Genomic DNA, 18,495 nt, shown 5'->3' on the forward strand with positions numbered 1-18,495 from the left:
TGGCGCCAACCTCAGGACAGACTGCTGGGAACCAGGGCTCAAATCCAAACTGGTTGAGAATTCTAGACATAGATTTCACCAACCAAACATGCAGGGTAATCTCCTCCGGCATCGTAACAGCCTAGCCATGCAATCCCCTTGGGTACTCCGAGCTGTCTCGCAACCCAGGTGAGCCTGCCTTTGTGAGACAGATGGTCTCTTGCACTCAGGATCACAACAGCATTCAGGTTACTCCCAGTCCCATGGGTCCAGGCACCACAGGTGACCTGCACCTTCGACGTCACACCAAAGACAGCGCATGTAGCCAGTCTTATTCTAGGATAATTTATTAAAAAGGAAATAAGATTTATTTACAAGGCTAAAGCGGGTGAACATATCTACACAACTAAGCTACAAAGTTTCAAAAAGGTAACAGAAGCATCTATAGCAGTGATGCTCCGAGCTCAGTGGTTCAGGAGTGAAATTAGTGATCAACCTTACCCAAAGGAGCCACAGTAGCGTGAATTCATTGTTTCATTTACTATAGTACTACTCCTATTTAAACAGAAGGGCAGGGAACATATTTAGATTTTTATATAAATGCTTGCAGCAAATAACTTAGTGGCTAATAACATAGTAAAAGCACTGGTTTTACTATGGTTAACAATGAAATCACAGTGTTTTAATATCATGCGCTACAAAGAGCGGCAGGAGACACATCAAAGAGTCACTTGCAGCTCATGAGCTGCAGTCTGTGTATCACTGGTCCATTATAAACTCTGTCCTTTAGGGCTAACCCAGGCTAAGCAGCTGGGGAACTCTTGCTTATGCCTAGAAAACCCTGCCCCCCAGGATCAACGAGCTAGATTCAGTTCCTTCTTGTATCCCACCTCCTCCCTTGTGCTCTGAGCTGCTGGAGATCAGCACTTCACACTCCTAAATGCCTCAATTCACTCTCCTGTCTGGTGATTTACACAGTCACAGAGGCTCGCAAAACAAACGCTCCAATATTACCTTACAATGTGGGATACAGAGGTCAGAAGAAATGAGATTAATGCTGCAGCAGCTCACAAGCATTCAATAAAGGCTAAACACAGTCTTATAACGCTAATACCTATCTTAACACACAGGTGAGCCAGCCTGATCCCAGTTGTGTATTTCTCAGGGTCCCCTTGAGACATGGGGACTTTGGCATGACCTGGCACCTGGTCTGTCTGTGTCACACCGATCCCCTCCCTGCCCTTTTCAAACCCACTGGGCTCCAGGAAGGGAGAGAACAGACATTTCTCCTCTTACTCCTAAGTTCCAGGCCCCTCCCTTGGCAGGTGCAGCACTCTTAACACTAAAAATGGAAAATTAAAACCAGTTTAAAACTTTCATGCTTTCATCCAAAGCATGAAACCAGGAACCAGGTGTTGTAAACCTGCAAACTTCAAAATCAATTGGGTTTTCAAAACACCCCAAAAACTGACCCATAAAAAAATCTTGTTAAAAAGTTGCTTGGGGGGGGAGGGGAATGGAGAACATCCTCCCCTCAGCTCTATTCCAGACCATAAAATGGGAATGATGAATATTTTTAAAAAATTCCATAGATAATTTTCTAGAGTAAAAAGCTTCTGTGGGGGAATGTCACGGCAGTGAAAGCTGAGCCTGGTGCCTTGGCTCAGTTAGGCAGAGTTCCTGGTCCAGCTGAGGTAGGCTGGAAAGGCTGGATTTGAGCCGTTCCACTGGCGGAAAAAGAGACGGCACGGGTGGGGGGACAAGATGTGTAAATAGCATCTCTGGTTTTCACCTGCATCCACAGTGCTCTGCCCAGTGATGCGCAGAGCATTCCCCGATATTCTGGAATTGCTCAGATGTGATCTTGTAAAGAGATCAGTCCCGCTTTTCCGGAACTAATTCCACAGTACTCTCCTTATGAGCCCCCTACCACGGCAGCCTCCTGTGCCTGTGTAAATGCATCGGGTTTGGTGCAGATCCAGTGTCTCTCACTGGTGCATTGCAAGCTGCTGACCCCATTCTCATCATTCAGATATGCGCAGTCTCCTCCTCCTCTTATCACAAACCTGCAAGACAGAAGCCAGAGAGCTGGCGTCAGGTAGGAGTTGGACATTTCCCATCAGTCACAGGCAGGGAGAGACGCTCTCGCACAGTGCAGGGAGCTGCTGCACTCACAGCCCCTCACGATTCCCCTTCCTGCACCTGCCACAGGCCCCAGCTAGAAAGGGGGCAGTGGGACAGCAAGGCCAGGAAAGGTTCTAAGATCAACTGACCTCCATGGAGCATTTATGCCGTGTGGGTATTAACCCAGTTCCTACTCCCCCCCGCACACCCAGCTGGGTCTGGATGGGCCCCTGCAGGCCCAACCCACCCAAACTGCCCTAGGCGCAGGTTCCAGGTGACTCTCAGCGTGGCAAGGAGCAGCAGTAACGCCGCACAGAAGAGCTGGGTCCAGGGATCCCTGGACAGTTTACATCAGCTCTCAGGCCAGAGGCCTGTCAGGACAGGCTGTATAGCAGGGGGTGGCTGGAGTGAAATGCCAGCAGCACAAACCCAGCAGCCATGGTGTGACCCCAGCCACTCACACAGAGCTTCCTGTGAGAGCTGGAGGCCAGCGCTTCCCACCTGGGAACAGGGTGGGATCCAGGCCCACTGGCAAATCCTCCCCCATGGTCCCATCCTAGCTACTCACAGTAGTCATGTACTGCGCTGGGAGGAGGCCCAGCACTACTCTTTGGGCAGGCCGGGATCTCCCTGCCCTCAGGCCACCAGCCTCTGGCTCTGGGTGAGATCTGTGTATTAGTGATGGGTGGAAGCACGTGTTGTCTGCTGGGAGACTGGCCAAAGCTTTCAGATCTGTCTGGCTTTAGTGGGGCCATCTGCGTTAAAGATGCCTGATAGTCACAAATGCTGAGTGCCTGGGGCTGCCATGAGAAGTGGGGTACAGTAGAGATGGCCCAGACGACATCCCAAGAGGGATTTCAGTGGGATCTGGGTGGGATCAAATAACCAAACCCCAGTTGAGCCCATAGCAGGGTTTGACCCTGGACCATCAGCACGGAAAGAACGGCAGAGTAGGTCACGCTGGCGGGGGAGGGGCACTACATGTCCAGGAAAGCATAGAGTAAAGTACAGTAAAAATCTTAAACGAATCCAACTGTATCCTAGCATCTCTAAGAATAGAAATTCCACACTTGAAGAATAAAAATCTAGCAGCAGGAATATACAACTGACCAGGACGGTGACTGTGAAATTCACAGAGATTAGAGAGGCTACAAAAGCAGAAAACCCAATTATAATGGGGGTTTTCAAGTATCATAAAATATCATAATGCCACTGTATAAATCCATGGTACACCCACACCTTGAACACTGTGTGCAGATCTGGTTGCCCCATCTCAAAAAGGATCTATGAGAATTGGAAATGGTACAGAGACAGGCAACTAAAATGATTAGAGATATGGAACAGCTTCCATATGAGGGGAGACGACTAAGGGGGGGATATAAGAGGTCTATAAAATCATGAGTGGGGTCGAGAAAGTGAAGAGGGAAGTGTTATTTACTCCTTCATGTAATGCAAGAACTAGCGGTCACACAATTCAATGAATAGGCAGCAGGTTTGACACAAACAAAAGGAAGTATTTCTTCACACAACACACAGTCAACCTGTGGAGCTTGTTGCCAGGGGATGTTGTGAAGGCCAATAGTATAACTCCATTCAAACAAGAATTAGACAAGTTCACAGAGGATAGCTCTACCAGTTTTCTTACTCTAACAAATTTATTTGAGATGAGGGCAGGATGGGCAAAAGCTTCCTAAAAGTGGGGGGGAGGGGGCTACTGGCACCCAAACTGTGGCCCAGCCCCTGTGCCACCCCTTCTCCTCGAGGTCCGGCCCCCTCAAACCGCCCCTTTCCGAAGCCCCCCTCATGTCGCCTTTCTCCCTGAGCTCCCACTTCACGCCCTCCCTTGTCCCCAAAACACCGCCCCGCCCCCACTCCCTTCTCTTCCCCATCGTCCAGTCGCTCACACTTATGGCCAGTAAAAAGTGGTGGGCCCTGGTCTCCCCTGTTCCGGCACCCCTGGATGAGAGTGGCAGAGGATGAAAAACTCCTTTCAAATATAACTCCCCCCCACCTCAAAAAAGCAGAATTTGCATGGTAACCCTACCACAGGGACTCCAGGATCTGCAGCTGCTGCCACCTGTATGGTGAATCCTCCGACTCATCACCAACCAGCTCTTCCTCATTCTGCCAGCCGGCCCCACGGTCTGACCGTGCAGGAGAACAGAAACCCTTTGGGACAGAAAGAGAGTCTCTTCAATGCCGCACTCTTCGCATGGCTTCCCGCGGTCACCGTTAAACATGACTACTCTGCCCCCAGGAGTCTCTCAAGGAGCTGCCGGCGCAGTCACTGGGCACCCACTCGTAATGGTCTCGGGCAGTGGCATTGCAGAGGGAGCTGAGCAGACCGTCCCTTCTGTGACTTCCTGAATTGCTGCCAGGACGGATTCTCCTCTGCGCTAGGGAGAGTCCCATAGGAAAAGCAGCTGTGGTGGGGAGGGGGCAAGACAAGCACTCCCCCGAGCCCTTGACTAGCAGGCAAGCAGGACTCTGGGAGCCAAGGCATCGGTGTTTCTTGCTGGGAGAGCAGAGCTGGAGAGCAGAAAAGGGCATTGGAGGAATTGTAGAAAAGTCAGTGTCATGGCTGGGTCATGGGCAGCCAGACCTAGTGGTCAAAGGCAGAGGCCACACTCACAAGACAGGAGTCGAGAGTCAGCTGGGTCAGGACACTGGAAGAGCAGAAGCAAAAGATCAAATTGTGTTCAGAACCTCAAGTCAGATGAGTCACCCCAAGTCCGGATGCCAGGAAATCAAGCCTGGGGAGTGGGAGCAGGAACAGCCAACACACGGTCCAGAGCAGGGGAGGAGTTCGGCTGTTCAGACAGCTTCTTCTTCGTGCTGCTGGTTTAAGGAGGTCCTGGGGGCCAATTAGCTGCTCTGGGACTCTGCCAATAGGAGCCTCAAACTGGGTCTGGACTTCGTCAGTCCTACCTAAGCAGTTTTCCGTAGGCTTCCAGGTGGTGTGCTGGAGGGTGGCCGCTCCCAGGAACCCTGCAGGCCCGGGTTAATGACCCATGGGTCATGACAGTGAGTGATCTCTCCCCGCTCAAACCTCCTGCACGAAACAGTCTCCAGTGTCCCGGACGCATCCTCTGAGAAAAAAAAACACAGTCATGATGACTAATAAGCTATGTAACAGGAGCCCCCTCTTTGTTGCAACAGCCCCAAGTGCCCAGAAGCGTGGACGGTTCTTACCTCCAGGAGATGCCTGGGATCTTCCATCTAAACCTCAATGGGACCCATGATGCTTTGTCTGACAGGATGAGATCATCTGTCCCCACTGCTCCCTGCGCTGGGCTGGCTGCAGCACACATCTGTGTAAGAGGCTGGGCCAGAGAGATGTTACAGTCAGGGTCCAGGCAGCCCAGAAGGAGAACAGAGGGTCTGAAACCAGAAGACGAAGCAATCAAATCAGCGGATTCGACAGAGAAGTTTTCTACCCTACAGGGACATCAAAGAAGGTCTGTTAGGAAAGCTGAAATGTTAGTCTGGAAACTGCTAAGGCAAAGATTGTGACTTGTTAAGATTCAGTTTTAGTCACTCCAAAGTCTGTTGTGTTTGGTTTCTCTGGTTGAAATTTGTCTCTTTCTCTTGCTTAGTATCACTTAAATCTCTTCTTTGTTACTATGCTTCCCAAGCCACCTCAGTGTTGTGTGTTCGAGTGAAGTGTGAGTCTCCAGCCTACCCAACAGGCTGAGCTGTGCCCTGTCTCTCTGAAAGTAGCGAATAATTTCTGAGCGGTGCTGGGTCCAGAGTCCAAGGGCAGTTCACCAGACATCTCGTGTGAAGCCCAAAGAGACCAAAGGAGCAGGAGAGATTCAAGCCCCACTGACCCATGGGAACTTCCCAAAGAAGAGGCTACACAGGGTTCCAGACACAGCCGGTTTGGGTGTGTACCAGAGTTCACTCACCGCTAGATGCTGGCCAGGCCTCGTGTCACTGCTTTCTAGCTGGGCTAGCAACCCCGCTGATACTCACTCTTGCAGTTTCTTGGCTGGGAACTCAGCCCTCCAACCAGGTGACTGTGCTTTACTCCACTCCTTCCTGGGTCATGCTCTTTGCAAACAAAGTCCAAAAATGTCTTGAACAGAAACAAGGCCTTCCACCCTCGTGGGGAGTTCTTCCTCAGCCTGATTTCAGCTCGGCCTGCCCTTCTTGGGTTTCTAGGGTCTTCTATGTCCCCTTCCTTAGGGATGGTGAGAGAAGCCGGTCCTACCCTGGACTCCAGGGTTTGGCCCAAGGCCGTCGACTGAACAGCTCGCTCTGCTTCTCTATTTTTGCTGCTGTTTTCCCTTGTTTCCTCTCAGGCGGGGCTCACTTGGTCATCAATTTGGCCTAGTCCCAGGCTAGGCAGCCATAGGCCAAGCCACCCTGTTAGATACCCTCCTCCTTCAAATCCGGTCCAGCCCGGCTGACAGGTTTGCTGAGGGGATGGGGAAACCCCATTGCTGATCAGAAGGAGGTCAGAGTCTGTTCTCTAGGAGCTGAAGGTCCGTTTGTCCTGCTGTGGGAAGTGGAGCTGGAGAGCGGAGATGTTAGGTGAAAGAGACTGCATTATGGAGTTGGAGACTGAGGGACGGGAGCCTCCTCCCAGAAACGCTCCCAGGAGAACAGGTTTGAGGAGGAGTTCTCTGGGGAGCCTCTTGCTAGGAAAAAAACAAGGGTGGCACATTGATGGAGATGTCTCTGTCCCAGGGATGGGGGAAGCTCCCAGCCAGCAGGGATCCCATTTCTCCCCCAAGAAACCCAGATGCCCAAAGAAGTCAATGGCTCTTACCTCCAGGAGGGAGTGGGCTCTTCCCTCTCAGCCTCTTTGAGAACTACCACTACTTTGTTTCCTAGGACAAGAGACCTGTCCCCACTGCTCCCTGACGTGGTTCAGCTTCTGACTGCACTCATCTGGGAGGCTGTCACATACCCCAGGGCCTAGAAGACACAGGGGGAGGAGGCTCCTCTTCATGTCAGACTCAGAGAGCCCAGAGAAGGGCCAAAGGAAGAATAAAGGGCAGGAGATGAAGCTAGCCCTGAGCCTCTGTCCCATCCTCACCTCCTCGAATGTGGAACTTCCTGAGCTTCAGTTGGACAGACAGTCTGTAGCCCTGACCCAAAGGTCCTTCTGCACCATATGTTGCAGGAAGATCTCTGCCTGGGAGCACGGGGAATGGGATGGGGGTGAGATCAAGGAAAGAGGGGAGGGATATGGGTGTGAGGGAAAGAGCTCCTGCCCCAGATGAAGGAATTTGGGGGGCCGAGTGAAGGACCCAGCTCCACAGAGCGGGGAGAGAGTTTCTGTGGAATGCCAGGAGCCTCCATTTCCGCTTCCACTAACCCCCCATTTACAGTGAGACAGAGCAGTACCTGCAGCAGGGAGCGGGACTTGTTGAACAGGGAGGGGAACCTTTAAGAGCATCAGATGAGCCACAGCCCTTGCAGCGCCTCGGGCATCTGGTGCAAGTGCCAGATGATGTGAAGCTGGCACATGACCTTGGCTGTGACATCCTCGTGCTGCAGGGGAAAGAGAACATGTCAGAGACTGAGACACTCCCCGGGAATCAGGGAGGATTAAGGGCACCTGGAACCAGCACCATCATTTCCACCCAGCAGCTGCTCATGTCTGAGTGGTAGATTCACCCTCCTGACCCCCAGGATGGAGGCTTGCTGTCCTCTCTAGTGACCTCCAGTGCCAACTGCCCATCAGCTGTTCCACCTCCAACCCACCTGGGGACACCGCTCAAGTTCCTAGAACCCTCTCCTCCACCCCTACCTCCATCCCCACCCAGGTAAGGCAGGGAGTGGGCTCTAGCAGGGTGGTGGGGGGCGGGAGGGATTCTGGCAGCAGTGAGGTGGGATGGGGAGAGCTTGAGACCTTTCCCCAAGTCACCCCAGTGACAAAAGCTGAAGCCACAGGATGGCAGCCCTGGGGAACGGGGCAAGTCAGCAGCCCCTGCTGACTGAATCCTCCCAATCTCTCGAGAGCGGGTCCAGCCCTACCAGCAGCAAGACCAGCTTCCCACGCCCATGTGCCTCAGCCCTTCCTGCTCAGTCGCCAGCACCAGTCAGTCCTCGGCCTCCCGGGCTGCCAGGGATGGGAGCAACTCTCGATGGTGGCTCGGGTGACATGGACACTAGGCAGTGGGGAAATGGGGGCAGCTCTGTGGGGCAGGAAAGGTTCCCAGAGGGCACTTAGGGGACTCTCCTGTCCTTCCCAGGAGTGATAGCAGAGCACCACATCCTAAGAAGAGAAGTCCATGAGGTCCAGAAGTCCCCACTAGGCTCCTTGCTACCAGGCTAGCGAATGGCGAGAGGATGGGAATGAGGCCCTGGGCCCCACCCCAAGCTCCTGAGTTGATTGCAGCTGCTTACCGTGTCCCCCATCAGTTGCTGGGCTTCCCCCAGGAGGGAGTAGACGAGCACCAGCCCAGCCTGGCTGACATGCAGCAGGGGGTCGTGGATGGCCAGCACTGCTGTCTGTAGGAAGGATCTTCTCTGCCCGATGGAGAAGAATTTTCCAAAGACCTAAAACCAACAGGACATGAGGCTCGAGCACATTGCCCAGAGCCAGCCTCCAAGTCCTGGTGGTACAATGGCCTCTAGTGCCCCAAAGGGCGGGGAAGAGAGCTGCTGTGGCCAAGGCACTTCATTCCCCAGGAGGCCTTCAGGCTCCCAGGGCTCAGGGAAGCCCCTTTATTAAAAGGTCGCAGATGCTGAGGGACCAAAGTCTCCAGTGGCTCTTTTGGGAAGGCAATTTATGGCAGGGGCCAGGATGGGCTGGCAATGGATCTCTAATGAGTGTGAGCAGGCCCACTCTGCTGTGGAGGGCACAGAGACCACAGGGGACCCTGTGTTGCTTCCAGCAGCGAGATCTCCTGCACCACAGTGGCTAGAGGAGTTTGCGTGTGTTGTTTGGGGGGGCGGGAGGGGATTGGAGCGGACAGACCAAAGGTCTCTTCCCCCAGCTAAGTGATTTCTCTAGCTGCTGGGTATGGCCTCTGCAGCTCCTTGGTTTCTTCAAGGGGAATCCAACCTGCAAGCTGACAAGGACAAGGAGACTCATGGCCCAGTCCCCATCACAGACACTCCTTGGAGACTTTTCTTCCGCTGCAGTAATTCAGCTTGTGGGAGGCGGGACAAGCTCACACTGTCTCTCTCACGGGGCGTCTGTGGAGCAGCGTTCTGTAGAAGACCTTGTCGATCCAGAAGCCATTCCAAGGCCTCCTCTGTGATGTTCTGGAAATCACCCATTTCACCTTTGACTCCAGCCTGGGGGCACTGTGTTACGGTGTGTTCGAAGGTTTGGATATTCTCACCACAGTTGTGAGACGGGGGCGGGGGGGTGTCTTTGATTTTCTACTTGTGCAGCAAGGAGCCGCAACTTGGCTCAGTGACAATGTGCTTCTTTGGAACAGTGGCTGAAGTCCAGATACTCTGCCATTCCCTGGCCAGGTCTGGAGACATGAGGGGGGCGCATGTGGTCCATATTGGCTCTGGAGCTCACTATGTCCCCTACCCAGTTCCCAGGTTGGGGCATTCTGCTTCCTGACCGGCAATGGAATTGGGCAAACCCCACCTCCTTTCTCTGCTTCTACAGGGTGCAGGGAATTAAACAAGGGTCTGATCAAGCAATCGTGACTGACTGACCCAGTGCTCTCCTCTCAGACACTTGGGGATCAGCCAGGGGGCCAAGGAGCAGAGAGACACCCAGAGCCATAATCCTATCTTAACTCACTCATGGGGGATTCTCCTTAAATCATGGCAACTAGCCAGGTTCCAATGTGGGACCTTTCGCACCAGCCTGTCCCACTGGTTGCTGGATGAGGAACTCTGAACTGGAAATAAGGAGTGGGCTCTTTTCCTGTCTCCAGGAGGCATCCACTGCAGGGAACCCAGCCAGCCACACTCCCTGATCTGTGTCATGCCCTGGCACAGTGCCCTTACCTCCCCCACTCTGGCTGTATTCTTGTAGCCCAAGAGCCTGCTGTCCTGGTGCCAGTCATAGCACCAGAGATCTTCCGCCTCATGTATGGTCAGCCCTGGAAGAGAGAGAGAGAGAGAGAGAGACTTTTCTCATTCTGGTTGCAGTTTCTGTGTCCTTCCAGTCCCATTGGCGGCTGCACAGTGGAGTGGAGAAGAAGAGAGGCAGAGAGAGACTTGTCCTCCAGCTGGGGTCAGTCGGAGAGAAATGGTCTGGGGTCCCATTATCCACCTGTGGTCACTCATAGTCCCCTATTGGGTTCCGTGTCCCAGCTGGGTTCCTTACCCCTCTGTTGGAGCAGCAGTTGGTAGAGCCGGTAAGTCCCCTCCCTGGCCTGCCGGCTGATGTCCTTGTCTGGCTCGCTGACAAATAGAGCCAGCTGGGCCACATGGTGACCCATCCGAGGGAACTCGGCTGAGATCTAATGGAAGGGAGAGGAGAGGGGATTCCATCAGCATTTTCCTGTCAGCTCCCTGTCCCCCCTGGGCCAGAGGCCTCCTTCCCCTTAGCCCCTCTGCAGGAGATGCTGGGGGAGAGGAGCTTGAGATCAACCCTTCATTTGCTCTGCTGCCAAGGGAGCCCGGAGCTGCTTTGGGATGCCAAGCAGGGGCTGGAGCATGGTCCCCTTAAAGGCCCAGGGACAACACTGAACCAGGACAAGAAGAACTTGACTCAAGCCTAGCTCAGTCCCTGCTCTGACTCTGCCTCCCCATGAAGAACCCTCCTAACCCACAGCCCCGCCAGCAGCAGATCCTGCAGCCCGCTGGAGCCAGCCTGCCTCCGCCTGGAGCCAGCAAGCTGGGCTCGGAGCTCACTTACGTCAAACTCAGGGAGGGTGACTGTGTATCTCAGCAGGGCTGTGCTGCTCCTGATAGCCCTGGCTCGCTCCTGGGACACCCTGGACACGACCCAGAAGTTGACATGCTGTGGGGAAAGAAGGCAGGTCAGACTCAGTGGCCAGGTGCACCTGCTTTGCAAATGAACCCCACGCCTCCAGCCCCAGGGGCCTGAGACATTCTGCGCAGGGGGGAATAGCTGAGTCCTTGATGGCAGAGCTTTAGAAGGGGATTCTTTCCCCCAGGACGCAGCTTGTACCCTGCAGGTCACAACTTCTCAGCGTCTCTCTAGATTGGGACAATGTTCGGGGTTGGGGCTGGTCCCATCCTCCCAGAACTCCTGATTCCTGAACAGTTCACCTGAAAGGAGACTGAACCCTCGGCCCTTCCCTGCTACGCAAATCCTTGCGGGGATGTAGGGAGTGATTGAGAGCACAATCCCCCCAGGAATTTCACAGCAGATCAGAGAGAAGGGCTGATTACCTGGGGTCCTCCTGTTTCTCTAGGAAGGAGCATGTGCCTCTTCTCTGAGAACCATCTCCTGAATCTCATGGGGTGTTGTGGTGGAGGGGTGGGGGAAGGGTGGGTTTTCAGACTCTCACTCCCCAAGACAACCAGGAGCTCTGTGGTTTGTGCTCAGCAGAATCAGGCAGAGCTCTGGCTTGTAGTCCCAGCTCCTTCCTCTGTCCCTCAAGAAGGAAGGACCTCACACTGCATTGCACTGACCTCCCCAACCAAGGAAGGCCCACTGGGGACCCAGCTAGGAGGACAGAGTAGAAAATGGATCTTCCAGTCTCTCCTTACCAGTCCCCCAAAGAGTTACGGTCAAATGGGGCTCACCTCCAAGATGAAGTGGAGCCTGTCTGTGTCTGGAGACTCTGCCAGCAGGTTCCCCAGCATGGCATCCAGGACCTCTGGGATGACTTTGCGCAGAGCCTGCAAAGCACGGGTCAGAGTTAGGGAACCTGGGCCTACACCTGCCACAGGATGGGAAGAGGGGGTCTCTGGGAAGCACTGGGGAGACTCCCAAACACATCTCCTGGCCTCTCTCCTTCACATCCCACTGCAGGCAATTCGCAAGAATTGATGACACCTGGATCTTTGATCCATGAGCTTAGCAGGTCTCTGCAGAGGGCCTTGTAGGCAGAAGAGTAGGAAACAGCCAAGTTGCTATGGATGGAAGCTGGGCTTCTGGGCAAAACCAATCCCTCCCCCAGGGAGGGGTAATCTCTTCCCTGCTGGAGGGAAGGATCCAACCCTGCAGCTTATTCCATCTCCGCTACCCCACCCCTAAATCTGGAGCTCCAGCGAATGAAGGGAGCAGGGACCAAGGACCACTCAGGAAGAGGAGGAGGATGGAGGAGGAGGATGTACCTGGATGCCGGTGGTGTCCTTCTCCGTGCCCAGGGTGAAGACGGAGTGAAGGGCAGCTCGCAAGAGGTGGGTCTCTAGGGCTGGCTCCAGGGCAGGTTTCATGGTGCTGGCAAGAGAGAGGAGCTGGTATTTGACTGTGCAGTATGGGGATGGGACTGTCGCCAACACGGACACCAACCCACAGGGATAGAGGCACAGGCTGGCGAGAATGGAAACTGAGGCACTTAGCTAGGGAATGACAAGGCCAAGGCGTCACAGACAGACAGTGGCAGCACAGGAATAGCTCCTGTTCCCTGGAGCCTGCTGCCCCTCCTGTATCTGAGCCCAGGAGTGAGCCCCCCCAGAAGGCCTTTGTCATGTTATGGGAGTGAAAAGAACAACCCTGCCAGGAGAGAGTGAACCTTCCCACCCCACCATCTCTGCCAGAGGCGCCACTCTTGGGAGGTGACATGGGAGGGACAGTGACGGTGACTCCCAGCCTTGGGCCTGAGCAGCACTGGGGTGAGGGGAGGCGGCAGGGTGTGGGGGTGAGGCTGTCTTGGTACCAGAGGTTGCAAACTGCAGCCAGGGAGTGGGCGAGGACGGCGCTGGGTGACGAGTCATCGGGAAGCTCCTCGATGAGCTCCTGTGAGACACGAAGGAGACAAAGGAGCGTGTGAGATTCAGGCCCGACTGACACTTCCCAGTGAGGAGATGACACAGCCAGTGCCCCACATGGCCAGCAGGATCCCCCACCACCTCCCGCTCCTCCCATTCCTTCCTGACCATCAGACTTGTCCCCCTTCCCGGATTCCTGCCCAGCCCACTCCCAATCCCCTTCTCTCCCCCTCCCTCTCAAAACTGCCCCCATTCAGCCCCATCCCGATGACCGAGTTGGGACCATGTGATTCCTTGGCTCCCACTCTCAGCTGGCCTCCAGCCCCACAATTCCCCCCCTGCCCACTACTGACCAATCTCAGACTTTCTCCCTTCTCTTCTCCCCAGTTTTCAGCCCCAGCAATTCCTTCCCTCTGATGCCCCCTCCAACACCACCCAGTCCCCATCCATTAGCCCGGCCATACCCCTGCCAATCCCATGTCTCTCTCCTTCCTCCAGTTGCCGTATGGCATGTCTCACTCACCACAATCCTCTTCACCACAGCCGCCTTGCAGCAGCGCGGCTCCATCGTGTCCTCCCCTCTCTCCCGTGCAGCCAGACATGCGGGGTAGATGGCCTGAAGGGACAGGAGCTGCTGCCCCTCATCCTGGACCCACCAGGAGTGGGGTATAGTGAGAGAGAACCTGTTAGCTAGGGACCTTCCTGCCCCACCCAAACCAGCTCCAGGGCTCAAGCCTCAATGGGGGATTGTGGGGACCCGCCCATTGTCCAAATCCCCCACGACTCCTACACAAGCAGGATCAGGAACAGGGACAGTGCCTGTGGGGGGAGACAACCTCGGCTGTTGTGGGACAAACACCCGCATCTTGGGGGTCCCACATCATGGATGTAAAAGGGCCCCATTAGGGGTGGTGGATCAGGAGGGACAAGACCCTCGGCGGGGGTGGGGATGCTGGGAAGGTACAGGGCAATCTTGCTTCCAGCCCAGGTGGGGAACATTTGTACCTTATCTCTGCACTAGAGCTGCTCTCGGATGACCTTGAGAGCAGCTTCATCTTCGGCCATGTCCACCCCTTCCTTCTGCTCCGAATCCAGGGTGGTCCCTGCACCAGGGAGGGAAGGACAGGGGCGTAGTGGGCAGAGCAGGATTCAAGACCCCCTTCCCACCTCAGGCACCCAGGGCAGATCGGGCCCCAAACCTCCCTCTCAGGGATGCCTTCAGCCCCCAACAGGTTCAGAAGCCCAGAGCAGAGAGCCCACCCTCCACTGGCCAGGACTCCAGGGCAGGTGCCTGTTCCCCCCGCCCGGAGCAGCAAGGACCAAAGTGGCAGCAGCTCTTCATGCCCCGACCCCCAGTTCCCCTTGCGGAAGGAGCAGCTGTGTGACTGATGCTGCTGTCAGTGGGGTTTGCGTAGCTCAGGCCAGACACCTGGGCTGGGGATCCCCCCCCCATATCACCAGGAGAGCGTCTGGGCCCCGGGTGTTCACATCCTGTCCTCAGCCCTCCCTCAGCCCAGCCTGGCTCCTCACCTGGAACAAAGCAGTGGCCTCCATTGACCTGGTTTGCTGCCAGAGGCCCAGGTGCTGTCGCTGTCCCATGCTGAGCTGCCGGTGCTGGGACAGGGACCTTCCCCCTCCTGGCCTGCCGGGGCTGGAAGGTCCTCAGCGAGCGGGCAGGGCGATGCCTCCTGATGGGAACGAGGGCTGGGCTCCTGGGGCCGCTGCTGCAAACACAACAAGCCCCAGAGCCACCCTGCCCGGCGTCCCTCCTGGGCTGGGTCCTGTCTGTGAAACCGCATCCTGGGCCAGCTCCACTGGGGCCTGGTCGGGGCCTCTCCTAGCTCTGTGCCTGTGCCGGGAGCTGGTTTCCTTTTCCAGAAGGCTGGGCACTTCTGCCTTCTGGCCTGGGCGGGAGCTGCTTCCCCGCCAGCAGGGACACAGGGGTTGCTCTGCCCCTTGGGAAGATGGCAGCTGCTTCCCTCAGGCTCTGGGGCCACCTGCAGAGCCTTCTTCCTGAACATCCGCAGGAGTCTGGCCATCCTGGAACCGAGCGGGGAGCAGGTATGAGTCTGGGCTCAAGGCAGCCTTTCACTCATGGGCCTTTTCCATCCCTCCTCCTCCCTGCTCCAACCAGAGCAGCCCCTTCTTCCCCCACAGGAGTGCAGGGAGTGCCATCTACACACACTGGCAGGAGTTCTTGCATGATCTGCTCCCAGCGTTCCCCCTCGTAATCCCTGCGGCTGCAATACCCAGGAAGTCTCATCTTTTTCGAGCAATGGGGTCAGTCCCAAAGACCATCGGTTCCTCTGGACAATCAGCCCTCTCCTGTCGTCCCAGGCCACTCTCCCGCCCAGGCTAGAGAAGGAACAGAACCCAGGAGTCCGGACTTCTCCTGGGAAACCACTCCCCACATCAAAGTCACAAAGACCCTAGGCACAAGAAGACCAGGGCCCTCCTCCTTCCCCATTGATTTCCATGCTCAGCAGCTCACAGCTCAGAGACTCTCAGCCTGAGAAACAGTGTCCCAATGGGGCTCCCAGCCCTTCCCTTGTGTAAACAGTGTCCCACAAGGGAAGGGCTGGGAGCCCCATTGCTGGAACCTTTCCAGACACACTGGAGATGGCTCTGGAGAAGCCCCTGCCCGGTCTAAGAGTGAGGGGCTCTTGGGGGCTGTTTGCAAATGAAATCCTCCTTTGGAGATAGTCTCTCCCCCTGTTTCTGCCTCTCCCCACACAGACAGGGGAAGCCACCGAGGAACCCGAATGCCACTCACTTGCTCTCAGTGATGGGATGATGGATGGCAGATGTTCAGGGTCAGCAGATGTCCCTCGCCCTCCTCCTCACTCTCCAAGCCCAAGGCAGGCTGGAGAGGGTGGTGACCTCAGGAGTTACCCTGACCAGCCAGCAGGCAGGGTGATGACACTAGGGCAATCGACTGGCTGTGAAAACAAGAGTCTGTCTTATTGCCAAGGGACGGAGAAACTCAGCCAGCAGCAGGGGGGTGCAGAACACTGCCCTAGGGCGGAGGTGACAGCGCCTCCAGGATCCTGACATCCCAGCACTTTACACACCTTCCTGGAGCCTCCCAAACCCACTGGGCTGTAGCGATGGGACCCCAACCCTACTGATGGCAAACTGGACTCAGCTACAGGCTCAGGGTCACACTGAGTGTCAGAGCCATGGATGGACCCCTTCACTAACCACTGCTGCACACTCCCTCCCACAGCTGGCAATTGCAACCAGGCCCTAATGTCTGGTCCCCCTGCCTTTGAGAGAGAGTGTCACTCCTGCTTCCATTGCTGCCTATTGATCTGTGGGACTTTGGGCAAGGTGATCCCCCTCTCTATGGCTCTCTGTGATTCACATCCCTGAATGGGCTTTAAAAAAGACAATGGTTAAAGTTTGGCCCCAACTAGTTCTTGTTTCTCGAGACTAGCCATTTTAGCAAAGTTTAGAATTCTTGACATTCAACACCTGGAAAAATCCCTTTCTCCTTCGCAGACGGCCTTAACATCCCTTATCTCACCCAGGCTCCCTGCTGCCTGGAGTTAGAGAATTGACCCTATTCCCATTGGACCTAACCAAGGTGTCACACAGCAAAGCGGTGACGGAGCCAGAAAGAGAAGACAACAGTCCTGACTCCTGTTCTAACTAACAGACAACAACCCCCCGGAGGCACGGTTAAAGCCCAGGAAATCAGGTGTGAACATTTTCATGGAAACCATTTTCTGTCAGAAAATCCATTCAGACGAAACCACTTTGTTTCTTGAAATCATAAGAAGTAGGATGAAAATTCTTTGCAAAAATATTTGTTTGCAAAACAAGAGCATCTCCTGTTTGTCACAGTGCAGTAAACTGTCTCGTCGTACACAAAGGGGAGAGACTATGACCTAGAAAATTAGATGAGATGCTTCAGTCTGAGCTAAGTAGTTGCTGCTCTTCACAATTTCAAAAGAATAAAATACAAATCAAATCGAATATTAGGTCATAATCTGCTATGGCTCAGTGTGATCAGACACCCCCTAGTCTGCACTGCTCCGAGTGACACTCTTCAGTGGATCCCCAGCATCCACCCATGGCGAGGTAGGTGGGAGAGGATTGTTATTCATACTTGACAGAAGGAGAAACTAAGGCTGAGAAAGGAGCAGTGACTTGTCTTAGCTGATGCAGCCAGTCAGTAGCAGAGTTGCTCTCAAATGAGCTACAGACCAACAATTGTTCATAGTACATATTATTCAGCAAGTATTTTAGAAGAATTGGAATGTTCGAGAGGATCATGAACTGCTCCGAGACAATGAATGGAGAGCAGCATCCACATTGGTCAAACATAGAACTGGTTGTGACTTATTTGCTTGGTCATAAAAGAGAACAACAAAGACCAGAGTTTCCTCCCTGTCAATAGCCCCCTCCTCAGCCAATCAAGGTTGAGGGGTGGGAGGCTAAGGGTTCCCATCAAATAGCCCAAAGAATGGCCCTGGTCACCACTGAGGGGATCACTCTCGGAGCACTAGTCCAGTCTCACCTCTCTGTGAGGGCCTCCCACAACCCACCCCCCGGCCCCCACTCCACACACAGAGCTCCTGGTGGTGGGAGGAAAGCAGAGGAAAAGGAAAAAGGAAGCAAGAAGAGAAAGGTAGGAGGAACAGAGGAACAGGGAAAACAAAAAGGAGAAACCCCAATGTCCCCAGTGATTCTAAGGGACAAAGTCCTAGATCGGAAATAAAATGCTGCCCCCACAATCTAATGTTTTCCTTTCCTAAAAATCAGCTGGCACCTGATGGATCAGACTGAACAGGTTCCAAACCTCTCCGAGGCTCTTACCTTCTCTACAGGGACGTCTTTTTTCTCGCAAAACCAGTACAAGAGAAGGAGAAAACTCCAAAGAGGGTCCTCCTTGAGCTCACATACGTGCAAGTGAATGCTCTCTCAGTCCTCCAGGAGAGACTTCGAGAAGGAGACGTGCTGAAGCAAAGCCACAGGGATCTCCGAGGTTGCCCCTGTCCTGCACCCCTGTCCTGCCTGGCTGATGTCAAGATCTCTCTGTGAGATCATCGCCTCCCCACCACCTTTGTCCAAGAGGCTGAGGTCCTGCCAAAGGCCCTTGTGTTGTCACTGCCACACCCACCCCTCCCCTGCAGTGCTGATGTCCAGCCACATTGGATGTTTCAGCTGCTTCCCCTGGATCACCCCATGCAATGAGCACTCATTGTGGGCTCAAGCCGAACACAGTAAAATATCAGAGGCTTCTTCCCATGCTACGTTCAGTTTTTCATAAATTAGCAGACTTTATGGACAGAAGGGACAATTAGAGCATGTCATCCGACCCCCTGCATATCACATGCTTTCTGTAGAGCACAGTAGCTTTTTTTGACTACACACGTTCCAGAAAGCCATCTAGTCTTCATTAGAAGACATCAAGAGGTGGGGAATTCCCACCACTTCCCTTGCTAGATTGTTCCTTTGGTGATTCATCCTCACTGTTGAATATGTGTATCCTCTTTCTAATATGAATTGGTCTCTTCTGAGTTTCCAGCCACTGGGTCTTGTTATGCTTTCCTCTGCTCGATGAATGAGCCCTTTCCTACCCAACAGTTTCTCTCCATGAAGTCACTTCAA

The 18,495-nt window shown here is 54.4% G+C and overlaps 1 protein-coding gene and 1 pseudogene across 1 annotated transcript; both read right to left on the reverse strand.

Annotated features, from left to right (window-relative positions):
- Positions 1–143: 143 nt before the first annotated feature.
- On the reverse strand, positions 144–13,447 carry LOC119567502 (maestro heat-like repeat-containing protein family member 1). Its single transcript, XM_037913641.2, has 11 exons — positions 13,403–13,447; positions 12,828–12,907; positions 12,283–12,388; positions 11,749–11,844; positions 10,892–10,996; positions 10,358–10,493; positions 10,036–10,130; positions 8,464–8,616; positions 5,296–7,605; positions 4,148–5,192; positions 144–2,045 (listed from the first exon to the last, which is right to left on the reverse strand). Exons 1-9 carry the CDS (start codon positions 13,445–13,447, stop codon positions 7,510–7,512), a joined length of 912 nt encoding a protein of 303 aa, XP_037769569.2. The 3' UTR covers positions 144–2,045; positions 4,148–5,192; positions 5,296–7,509.
- A 25-nt stretch (positions 13,448–13,472) lies between these two features.
- Positions 13,473–18,495, reverse strand: part of LOC119567508 — a 31,214-nt pseudogene continuing 26,191 nt past the window's right edge.

The sequence above is a fragment of the Chelonia mydas genome, chromosome 14 (genome assembly GCF_015237465.2).
Source record: "Chelonia mydas isolate rCheMyd1 chromosome 14, rCheMyd1.pri.v2, whole genome shotgun sequence".
In the NCBI taxonomy this organism is placed as follows: domain Eukaryota; kingdom Metazoa; phylum Chordata; order Testudines; family Cheloniidae; genus Chelonia; species Chelonia mydas.

Bases quoted from the DNA above. Each gene is read 5' to 3' on its own strand.
- LOC119567502 (XM_037913641.2), bottom strand. From the start codon at position 13,447: ATGGAGCCGCGCTGCTGCAAGGCGGCTGTGGTGAAGAGGATTGTG. The intron at 12,908-13,402 runs GTGAGTGAGACA...CGTGTCTCACAG, and splicing joins CTGTGGTGAAGAGGATTGTG to GAGCTCATCGAGGAGCTTCC. The intron at 10,494-10,891 runs GTAAGTGAGCTC...CCCTTCCATTAG, and splicing joins TCACCCTCCCTGAGTTTGAC to ATCTCAGCCGAGTTCCCTCG.